Raw genomic sequence first — 10,799 nt, 5'->3', positions numbered from 1 at the left:
GAGTTTGAGGTGTGGAATGGAGTGTAGTCCAATCAGCTTCCATATGTAAATGACCTTGGAACGCTGGCCGGGACTGCACAAAGCAGCCAATGAATCCAGCCAGTGTCTTCCGAGTGGCAGTTTTTTCGGCCTAACACTAAAGGGGTCAATTTTAGAATTCTGGCACCCAAAACTCTTTTATAATAAGGGAGAGATGATCAATAAAGTGACCAGCCATGTCTGTGTTAGAATTTAATGGGCTCCCATATGTTAGCCTGTAAATTTCTGACAGCAAAATGCTGCGTTAATTTTCTTCCAGTTGACAACCAGTAATTAATCAGTACCATGCTTCTGCCCATAGCAGTAATATTAGACATGTTGGATCACTGTGGAAGAGACTTTCTTTATTAAGAGTTTTCACATAGTATCAGACTCCATGCACTTAGATAAATAAAACACCTTTTCTTCTTCAGTGAGGGAAAGTCATCCAGGAACTGGTTAGGTCACGCCTCTGCTCGCTCGATAGGCTATGCAAATTTGGAGGCTGTGGTGAAATGGCTAAAGCAGAGCCGTCTGAAACTGAATCCAGGAAAGTCAGAGGTTCTGTGGCTAGATGGGGGAGAGCCTCGATTGGGTTGCCAGCTTCCATCTCTTGAAGGTGTGCCCGTCACCAGCACAGACCATCAGGAGCCTAGGCATGACTTTGCCAGCCAGGCGTTTTTCCAACTTCACCAGGTTAGGCAGCTGGCTGCCTACCTGTCTCACCCCAACCTAGCCATGGTAATCCATGCAACTGTCACCTCCAGGCTGGACTACTGTAATTCCCTCTACGCGGGCCTGCCCTTGTGCCTGACCCAGAAGCTCCAACTGGTCCAAAATGCAGCTGCGCGTGTCCTTACTGGGGCCACTCGAACAGCACATATTCAGCCAGTTCAGGTTCAAGGTTATGGTTTTGGCCTTTAAGGCCCTTAGTGGTAAGGGACACACATACCTTCGGGATTGCCTCTCCCAGTATGCCCCTGGAAGAGCATTATGCTCAGGAGAAGACCGAGAGAAGACCAGCTGGCCTCAACCAGGGCCAGGGCTTTTTCAGCCCTTGCCCGTCTGGTTGAACGCTCTGCCAGAAGACATCCGTGCCCTGCGGGAGTTGTTACCTTTCTGCAGGGCATGCAAGGCAGAGATTTTCCTCTGGGTTTTCGGTTGAGGACAGCGACAAGGCTTTCTTGGCACTCTTACATAATTCCCTCATCCCTCGTAACCCTCCCCCCAGGCAGGCTGGGTAGTTGGTTTTCCCCTGCCATCTTATATACTATATTTAAGGTGTTTTTATTGACTGGTAACTGCTGGATTATTTTAACTTAGTTTTAAATTGAGATCTATATATTATTTTGTTGTAAGCCACCCTGAGCCCTTTTTCAGAGAAGGGCAGTCTAGTAAATCTAATTTAATAAATAAATATATATATACTAAAATTATAGTATTTTTAGGAAATTTTAGGAAATAGAAAACATATTAGGATAGGAAATGAGAGGGCATTAACATAGAGAAATCAACCCCCCCTTACATCATGGTGGGGCAAGATGCCATCCCTTCCTCAGAGCAGAAGGAATCCTCACAGAAAGTGCCAGTGTTCCTTTCTTGCTCTGAGGGGGAGGGCATCTTGACATTGGACATCCAAAAGCAGTTGTCTCCTATCACATCAGGTAGGAAAATCAGTCCACCTGCACCAATTGCTGTAGTACCCTCCTTCCAAAGACTGTGTCAGGGTCTGACGAAGATTGATAGAGATGACTACGTGGCCACCTTACAGATTTCCTCAATGGAAGCTTCAGCATCCAATGATGCATTAGTTTGCAGCACTATGAATGGAGTGAGTTGTTATGCCAGGTGGTGCCTGGAACTTGCTAGCTTGGGAAATGTGCGAGATACACTGCCTCATATATTGCTTTGCTGCTAGACTTTTTCTGTCCCTTGTTGGGTGAGCTCACTGAGACAGTCTGTTTTATGAATTGATGCTGTGCACTTGATGTAGATCCTTAGGGCTCTGCAAAGATCTCACGTGTGCTACTCCTTTTCTGTGGGTTGGGATGGTTTGGGCAGAATGAAGGTAGAGTGATAGGAGATACTGACCTTGGATCAAATGTTGTATCAGTTCTTAGGATCACTTGTCCTTGTGAAAACACACAGACCTTTCCTAGTAGATAGAGCTTCTGATTCCAAGACCCTTCTGGCCAAAATCACAGCTGTCAAAAACAGGACCTTCATTCTCAATCATTTTAGTGGAACTTCTCTGAGAGGTTCAAATGGAAGTTGAATGAGTGCTGACAGGACTACATATAGTCGTCACCAGAAGGAAATATGTGGAAAACTGGAGGGTTGACATAGGCTACTCCTTTGATAACCTAATGATGTGATTATGTCTGGATATTGAGGATCCATCAACCTGTGGCACCACTGTAGCCATATTTTGGTCAAGCATATTTTGGTCGACATCATTTTGTAGGGATTTGGTGTAATGCTGGCAAATAGGTCTGGGTGCTTCCATTTGCACTACCTAGCATACACCTTCCATGAAGAGTTATAAATCTTGATGTACTCTTCTAGAGGCTAGCATGGTGTGTGTAGAATAGTCTAGCCTTAAGGATCTTTACCTTTCAATTTCCATGCTAGGTATAGCCATGCTAGGTCTGGGTGCCACAATGGCCCTTGTTGAAGCATGTCCAATTCAAATCTGCCAAAGATCTTCTGTTGATAACCCCACTGACACTGAAAACCAGGGTTATATGGCCAGTTGGAGGCTATGCAGATCACGGTTGCTTTTTCTTGTCTTGGTTTCTTCAGCATCTTTGGTATTAGAAGAATAGGTGGAAAGGCATAAAGGAGGCCTGGTGGCCAGAGGAACAGTAGGACATCTGTTTGCTCTGCTTCTGCCATCTGGCACCTGAAGAACCTGGGCACGCGGTGATTGAGGTCTGACGTAAAGAGGTCTGCCACTGAGTTTCCAAGGTGTCTCAGAATCTGAAGGAAAATTTCCATCTTTTTTTAAAGTGAATTTTATTGAAAGATTTTTTTAAAAATCCAAGAAAAAATTAAGAAAAAGACAAAAGAAAGATTGGGGGGGGGGGAGAAGAAATATAAAGGAAACATTTTTGATTTTCTCTATGGCAAATATTGATATGATTAAAGAGTTCACACATGTTCTATCGTTATCAACATAAAACCTTTTTTCTATAATCTGTGAAGGTTTCCATCTTAAGAGACCATTAGTTGTTGTCCAGCTGCTGTCTGCCTAGCCAGTCCACTAGCACATTTTGCTGGTCCTTGATGTGCTCTGGTGATACAAAACTGAGATTCTGTTCTGACCAGCACATGATCTTTGCCATCTGTGCAGGGTTGAAGACTTGAACCTACCTTGCTTGTTTCGGCTTTCACTGAGATATTGACTTGATTGTTCCTGATCACGTCCTGGAAACCTGACTACAGCCAGTCTGGTTGACCTGATCTTGAGGATGTTGATGTTCCTCTTTGAACAGTTCAAGGTCCCTTGTGCGTGTCTTCCCTGACAGAGTGCCCCCCCCCACCTGTCAGGCTTGCATCTGTGAATACCTGGATTACATTGGGCTTGAAGTATTCCTTGCCCTTGGTCAGATTGGGTCCACCACATGAGGCCTTGTCAAAGAGGGTAGGTAAGAACTAAGGAAGTATCTGTTTTCTGAGGGATCTGCAGCTAGAAAAGTCTTAGGAACCACTGCAGAGGACAGGACTGAAACCTTACCAAAGGAACCAAGTCCAGGCAAGCGATCATTAGGCCTTGCAGTCTTTCTTGAGCCCTTAGTGATAATGACCTGGAATTTGCCATTTGTTTTTCCATGCCTGAGATTGTCTGGATCTTTTGTTGTAATCCCCAGGGGTTCTATCTGCTGTGATGGAATTAGATTGCTCTTGGTTGAATTGGTAAGGAACACATGGTGGGCTAGGCACTGAGTGGTGGAAGTGTCTGTGTGCACCTGTATTAGGCTTGGAGATCTGATCAGCAGGTTGTCCAGGTATAAATGAACATGGATTCCCTGATAACAGAGAACAACTATCAAGGTCACCATCACTTTGGCAAGAACACTCTTGGGGCTGTAGCTAGCCCAAAAGGTAGGACTTCGAATTGGCAATGTATGTAGGCAAATCTTAGGACCCTGTGGTGAGCTGAAAGAATGGGAATGTGGAGATATGCCTTGGTGAGGTCTGTGGAAGACATGAAGTTGTGTGGGTGAAGTGTTTCTGTGATAGGTCTGAGTAGGGATGAGCGTGAACCTAAAAAGGGCAGTTCAAAGTTCAGGGTGGCTCACGAACTGAATCCCAAATGGGTCCCCCCTGAACTGGTCTGGCAAGTTTGGTTCCCCCTTTCTCCCAGTCAGGAGGAAGGGGTGGGGATCACCTGGGAAGGGGCTTCATTTAACCCTTTGGTTTTGCTCCCTGCTGCTTTGGGGGGGGGGACAGGTTAAATGGCTGTGAGACGTTTCACTCTTCAAATTTTGGCTCGTGAGCCAGTTTGTGCCCATCCCTAGATCTGAGTGTCTCCATCCTGAAGTGTTTGTAGGCCATGAATATTTTTAAGTACTTTAAATCTAGACTCACCTTGTTTCTCTTGGGAACTGTGAAGAAAATCGAGTAAACCCCTGATGACGCTTCACGGTTAGGGACCTGTTCTGTTGCCTTAATGTTTATTAGGTAACTAATGGCTTCCATAGTCAGTAGGTTTGCTCCCTCTGTTTGGATTTTGGAGATAGGAGAAACCTGTCTGGTGGAAAGTATTTGAATTCTGTTGTGTATCCCATTTTTATTATGTGTATTATCCATTGGTCCACCTTGGAGAAACTCCCCTGGGGGAGGAAGTGGGCTAATCTTTCTCCTACTTGTAGAGATCTGGTATCGTGCTCTCTTTTGATGGGGCTTATTTCCTTTATTGGAATTAAAGGGCTGAGGTTGGTTCATTTTAGACTAGACATATCCTTGTCTGCTCTCCTGCCTGTTTCTGTTCCAGTTTGGGCATCTTTGGTTGGTCTCCCCTGAAGCGTGGCAAAGTATGCTGGCTTTGAAAGGAATGTGAAGGGTTCTGTCTTCTATCATCTCTCCTATATGCTCTTCTTATCCTTGGTTCCCAACAGAATGTTGTCCAGGATGCTAATATTAGCTTGGAATGGTCATCATCTTGCCATTCTCTGAGCTACAGTGTGTCTAGAGTGGCATCAGCTATAAATGTGACTGCTTTAAGAAGCTCACTGGCACCTTCCTTGGTCTTTTTGTTCTCTTCCAGAATCAGCTGAATTAGCTTTCTAGCCCAAATGAATGAAGCTCTCATGAGGAGAGGTGATATGGCTGATGCAAGGGCTCAGGCCTCCTGGGATTTTCTGAGATTATAATCTGATTTACAGTACAGCTGGTCACATAGGGATCTGTCCCCATCTTCAGTAACCAAGCATCCTGAGCGGAGACCTATGACAGGAGCATCTGCTGATAGAACCTGTAAAGAGATAGCGTTGTTAGGCAAAGAATAAAACCTTTTTGCTAAGCCCAAATTCTGTTTATTAGAAAGAGAGTTTGCCCATACCTCTTTCATTTGGGTCTCAAAGAATTATGGGAATGGCACTACTTTTTCCGTACTAGGTTATCTGGGGGGGGGGGGGGGGGACTCCTTGTTCCTTTTGGTTCAGCTTTAGGATTGGTCTCTTCTCTCAGATCCCACAGAAACTGGGGAAGATCTAGTTCCATAATAGTCCCTTTGGGACTGTCATCTCCTCAGACATTTCCCCTTCTTCCTTTTTGGAAGAAATGTTTACTCCTATGAGGAGGGGGCTGGGTCACTGTGAGAAGGGGGGGCTGTGCACTACCATTTTTTGTGTGTGTGCCACTGTAGCCAGAACTAGTGCCCTGCAACCTGTCCCCTGTCTGAGGAATCTTCCTTGCTTCTCCATCTCAACCACGGGTGTCAAACCTATGGCCCATGGGCCAGAACCAGCCTGCTCAGGACTTTAATCCGGCCTATGAGTGGGGCTCTCTTCTCCCCCCACCCTGCCTGTACTCACCCTTCTGAGCTTGAGGTGCTTCTGAGTGCAGGGAGCAGAGGGCGGGACTGCCAAACCTCCCAGCTCACTTGGCCTTCGAGTGTGTTTCTCTCTATCTCTCAGCCACTGCTCCCAGCCTCCATCATCTTTTTTACAGGTAGGGGCCTCGGGGCATCTTCTGCTGTGATCCTTGTGTTTCTTGTTGTTTTATTTTAAAAACTGCATTTGCAAATCCCACAATTTCACCACCTTTCTATTTTAGGCAGGCATCTTTTAAGGGTAGGAGGAAAGTTTGGTACCAACCACAGTTAAAATATAGAGTTCTACAAACCCAAGGAACTCCAGTTTTGCAGAGAAATATTAGTTTTAACACACACCCTCCAAATGTGGGGCTCCAGTAGAATAGCAGAACAAGTGCTGAAGAGGACAACCAAATTTATTATTATGTCAAATTACCCTGTAAAAAAACTTGAGAACCTGGAGAGCCACTCCCACTCTTGAGTAGAGGGGGGGAAGAAGCTTGCAGTGCTCAGCCATTTCATGCTTTCCCCTGCGTCCTAGGCTCAGAGCATTTATATTTTTAGTTTCTGCTGTGATCCTTGTGCCTCTTCTTGATGTTTTATTTTAAAAATTGTATTACCAGGTCCCAGTATTTTCCTGCCATTCTATTTTAGGCAGGCGTATTTTAAGAGCGGGGTGATGGTGGTTTGGGACCAACCACAGTTGAAATATTAGTTTTAACACATACCCCTCCTAATGTGAGACTGCAATGGAATATCTTCGCTACCTGACATTACATTTTATGACACATATGGCCCGGCCCAACAAAGTCCCATTTTTGTCAGATCCGGCCCTCATAACAAATGAGTTCGACACCCCTGATCTAAACAATCCATAGGAAGCAGGGTGTGTGTGTGATATGGAGGATGATCTTCAAATAAATCTTTTCTGGCTCCCTTGTGGGGAAAGTGTGGCTTGCTCTTGTAGGGACCAGAATTCCTTCAACATTCCATGGGGAAATCAACTTGCTATCTCTGGGGGGCATCCAGAAAATGGGGATTGGTAGGAAGGAAAGGCATCTCTGCTTTTCTATATGTTGGTGCTCTGTCTCTCTGACTGTTCCACTGCAGCCATGAGTGGTGAACCCAAGTATTTGCTATTTTTATTGGCATAGAGGATCTTCCTACCAGAACTGGCAGCTATTGAGGCATTCTCCAAGGTGTGGTTGAATTATGTGGCATTCTTTTCTTGCAACCTCTGTTTGTGTGCCGTTGGTTGTTCTTCTGCAGGTCTGAGCCTGCTCAATCACACCAGGGGTAGTCCCTTCGTCAGTTTGGTGTAGTGGTTAAGTGTGCGGACTCTAATCTGGGAGAGCCGGGTTTGAGTCTCCACTCCTCCACTTGCACCTGGTCAGATGACCTTGGGCAAGCCGTAGTTCTGATAAGAGCTGTTCTTGAAAAAGAGCAGTTTCTGTCAAGAGTTCTCTGAGCCCCGCCTACCTCACAGGCAATGTTACCTTTAAGCTGTGGAGTCTTGTGAGCAAAAATTCTACCTTGTGAGCTACTGACATTAGAGTTGTGAGTGAGCGATTTGGCTACTGCATAAACTAGTTTGCTCTGGAGCCCTCCTTCCTGAGCTGAGACAAAAATCTGTGAGCCGGAGGCTAAAAAACTGTGAGCTGGCTCATACTAACTCAGCTTAGAGGGAACACTGCTCACAGGGTGTCTGTTGTGGGGAGGGGAAGGGAAAGGAGTTTGTAAGCTGCTCTGAGACACCTTTGGGTAGTGAAGGGTGGGGTATAAATCCAATCTCCTCTTCATCTTATTTTTGGGAGGACAAAGGGGTCCCCGTCTTCCTTGGAAATGAAGCTGTCTGAAGCTTAGTTGAAGTTCTCCATTGCCTTAGCCACTTCACCTTCAGAAGGGGGGGGGGTGATGAGAAGCAGGCCAAAATGAGGAATTGAGGTATATAAAGAAATGAGAAGACATGTATAACAGCATAGTAATAGTAGTATTAAGTGCCTTTTGCAGAGTTGTAGGTGCCTCACTGAGCAGTTCCTGCAAAAGCCTCTTCTCCTTAATGAGGCAGGAGCAGGACATGAACTGAGGAAAGTGGGTGACTGCCCAAGAGACAGGAAGTCTGGAAGAATTTTAGTCCTGCCTCTTTGATGGACAGATGGGAATCACCCATGTCAAGATGCCTTCCCCCTCAGAGTGATAAAGATGCTTTCTGCTTGGTTTGGAAATATTTTATGGTTTTTCTTGAGTGAAGTAACTGATTTTCTTAACACTGAAAGGAATTAGTAGGTCATAGCCACATTGAATTTATTGGTAATGTTTTTTCCACCCATATATAGGAACCCTGGTGATGTTCTTGAAACATTTAATTTCTTGGAAAATGCAGATGATAGTGATGAAGAAGAAGAGAGTGACATGATTGAAGATATTGCAGAAGGAAAAGAAAAACATCGGATAAATAAAAAACACAAAGTAAAAATAAGTTTGAATTACTTTTTATTGAAAAATATCCAGTACTGTTGATTTGTTGTCAGGTGGGACCTGTGAATCTTTCAGTCTTCAGCTCATGAGTCAGAATGCTCAGGTGGATAGCGGAATGCCATCTGTTGTGTCACAAACTCTTACATAGCTACCATTTTTACTGTTTTTTGGCAGGACCTGTTGCTAGTGCAGATGCATAGAGAGCAAGGATGCTTGCCTCTTTGCACATACTCAGCAGGGTGACAACATGGAGAGGATTCCTTTTTACACAGGCAGGATCAACCACTATCCCTTTTTCCTTCTCATCAGTTCTTTGCATAAACTGTCATGGCCACATCCACCAGTATTTCAGTGCTTGGTGTCTTCGGACAGCGCTGGCTCTTCGGCTTTGTAACGGAGATGAGCACCGCAACCCTAGAGTTGGACTCGACTGGCTTTCGAGCAAGGGGACCTTTACCTTTACCTTTTATGTAGCCCTACTGACAAAGTGGCTATAATTCAGGCCCTTGTCTTCCTCTCACATGACTTCTGGTCATGTGTTCACTGTTAATGGTGGGTCCTATGTTGCCACCTGGATATTAAAGGTAGGCCCCGGATTTGGAAAGATGAACACCACTGAATTAATGCATAGTTTTGTTTTCACTATGTGGGTATTATTTTTTGTACAGTCACTATGCAGATAGATTTTTTTTGAGTAAACATTTCTGCACCTGCACCTTCAGAGACAACTGAAAATGACTTGAAATATGTTAATAAATTAACTCAAATGGTTGGCCGCAATATGAAGCCAATGTCAGAAAAATAATTTGTGTTTTAGGTTTCACGTATGGAGGAGGTTTATATAAAATTTAGAGGTTTGGCTCACCTGCTGTTGATTAAAACTCCAGATTCCCCCCATTTTCTCTCAGGTTTTCTACATCATTCAGCCAAGTATCTGTTGAGATAGTATTCTTGGACAAAGTAGAGCCAGCGTGGTGTAATGGTTAAAAGCGATGGACTCAAAACTGGGTTTGTTTCTTCACTCCTCCACATGATGCCTGCTGGGTGACCTTGAGTCAGTCACAGGTCTCTCAGTACTCTCTCAGCCCCACCTACTTCACAAGGTGTCTGTTGAGGGAAGAGGAAGGGAAAGGAGATTGTAAGCCATTTTGAGACTCCTTAGGGTAGAGAAAGGTAAAGGTTTCCTTGCTCGAAAGCCATTCGAATCCGACTCATCTCTGTTTCATAGCCGAAGAGCCAGCACTGTCCAAAGACGTTTCCGTGGTCATGTGGCTGGCATGACTAAACACCAAGGTGCACGGAACGCTGTTACCTTCCCACCGAAGTGGTACCTACTTATCTACTTGCAGTTTCTTGCTTTCGAACTGCTAGGTTGGCAGGAGCTGGAACTAGAGACAGGAGCTCACTTCATCATGCGGCACCTGGGTCTCGAACTGCTGAACTACTGACCTTCCACAGCCTGCAGTTCAGCGTCTTAACCACTTGAGCCACCATATAAAACCCAACTCTTCTTCTAGAAATGTTTCTTACAGATGTTTACTTTCTTTATAATACTCTGCAAAGTACTTGAGTAGCAAATATATGATTTTATTTGAAGAACAATGATGAACTGTTTGTGTTGTCATGGGGAAACTGAATATTTTGGTAGTGTCAAGATGCTGGAATAAAGAACACCTTAAAGGATACCCTTTACCAGTTTGCTTACTGTGAAAGTAAATCTTAAGTACAATATTGTAGAAACTCACTGTTAAAATGTGTTTTTATCTATCTGCCTTAAGTATGAAAGGTATACAACTATATCTGTGACAAGTTCTAGTTGTTTAGCATGGCTCATAGTATGCTGGAACCTTTTTTCTTTTGTTTCAGATACTTTTCAAATTGGTGGTCTAGTGACTCCCTTCAGCAAATTCCTTCTCCAAAGGAGAAAGATGACTCAGAAGGGAGTCATAGGATTCAACCTGTTGTTATTGATGGGTTTGTAATCAAAGGATGTTTTTTGCTAAATGAGAAATCCTCCCTTCAGAGGAGAGTTCCACATTTACCAGAAAGGAATCCTTGGATAAAGCCCTATATGCTTTTTGGTTCTGTTAGGAAAACTGGCTCTGTAAGCAATTACTGGTTATTAGAACTATTAAGTATGCAGATTGCTCATGGATATTATTATTGGTGTACAGGATTGATTGTCAGTGTGTTTAGATTTCATGAAGTAAATACTGCTGTAGTATCCTGATTACTTAATTGTGGATATGCAGATGTAGGCTGATAT

General features: G+C 44.2%; 1 protein-coding gene across 4 annotated transcripts in view; it reads left to right on the top strand.

The window, feature by feature from the left end:
• The window catches only part of STRN3 (striatin 3), a 73,681-nt gene that overhangs the window by 31,163 nt on the left and 31,719 nt on the right, over positions 1–10,799 (top strand). For all 4 annotated transcript variants that reach the window (XM_015421821.1, XM_015421815.1, XM_015421809.1 and 1 more), the window contains exon 6: positions 8,392–8,524. In XM_015421821.1, the coding sequence (XP_015277307.1) occupies positions 8,392–8,524 (133 nt within the window). The remainder of the gene's footprint in view (positions 1–8,391; positions 8,525–10,799) is intronic.

The sequence above is a fragment of the Gekko japonicus genome, unplaced genomic scaffold (genome assembly GCF_001447785.1).
Source record: "Gekko japonicus isolate JY-2015 unplaced genomic scaffold, Gekko_japonicus_V1.1 scaffold797, whole genome shotgun sequence".
Taxonomy (NCBI): Eukaryota; Metazoa; Chordata; class Lepidosauria; order Squamata; family Gekkonidae; genus Gekko; species Gekko japonicus.
Note: the sequence above shows the minus strand (reverse complement) of the source record. Positions and strands in the feature narration are given on the sequence as shown.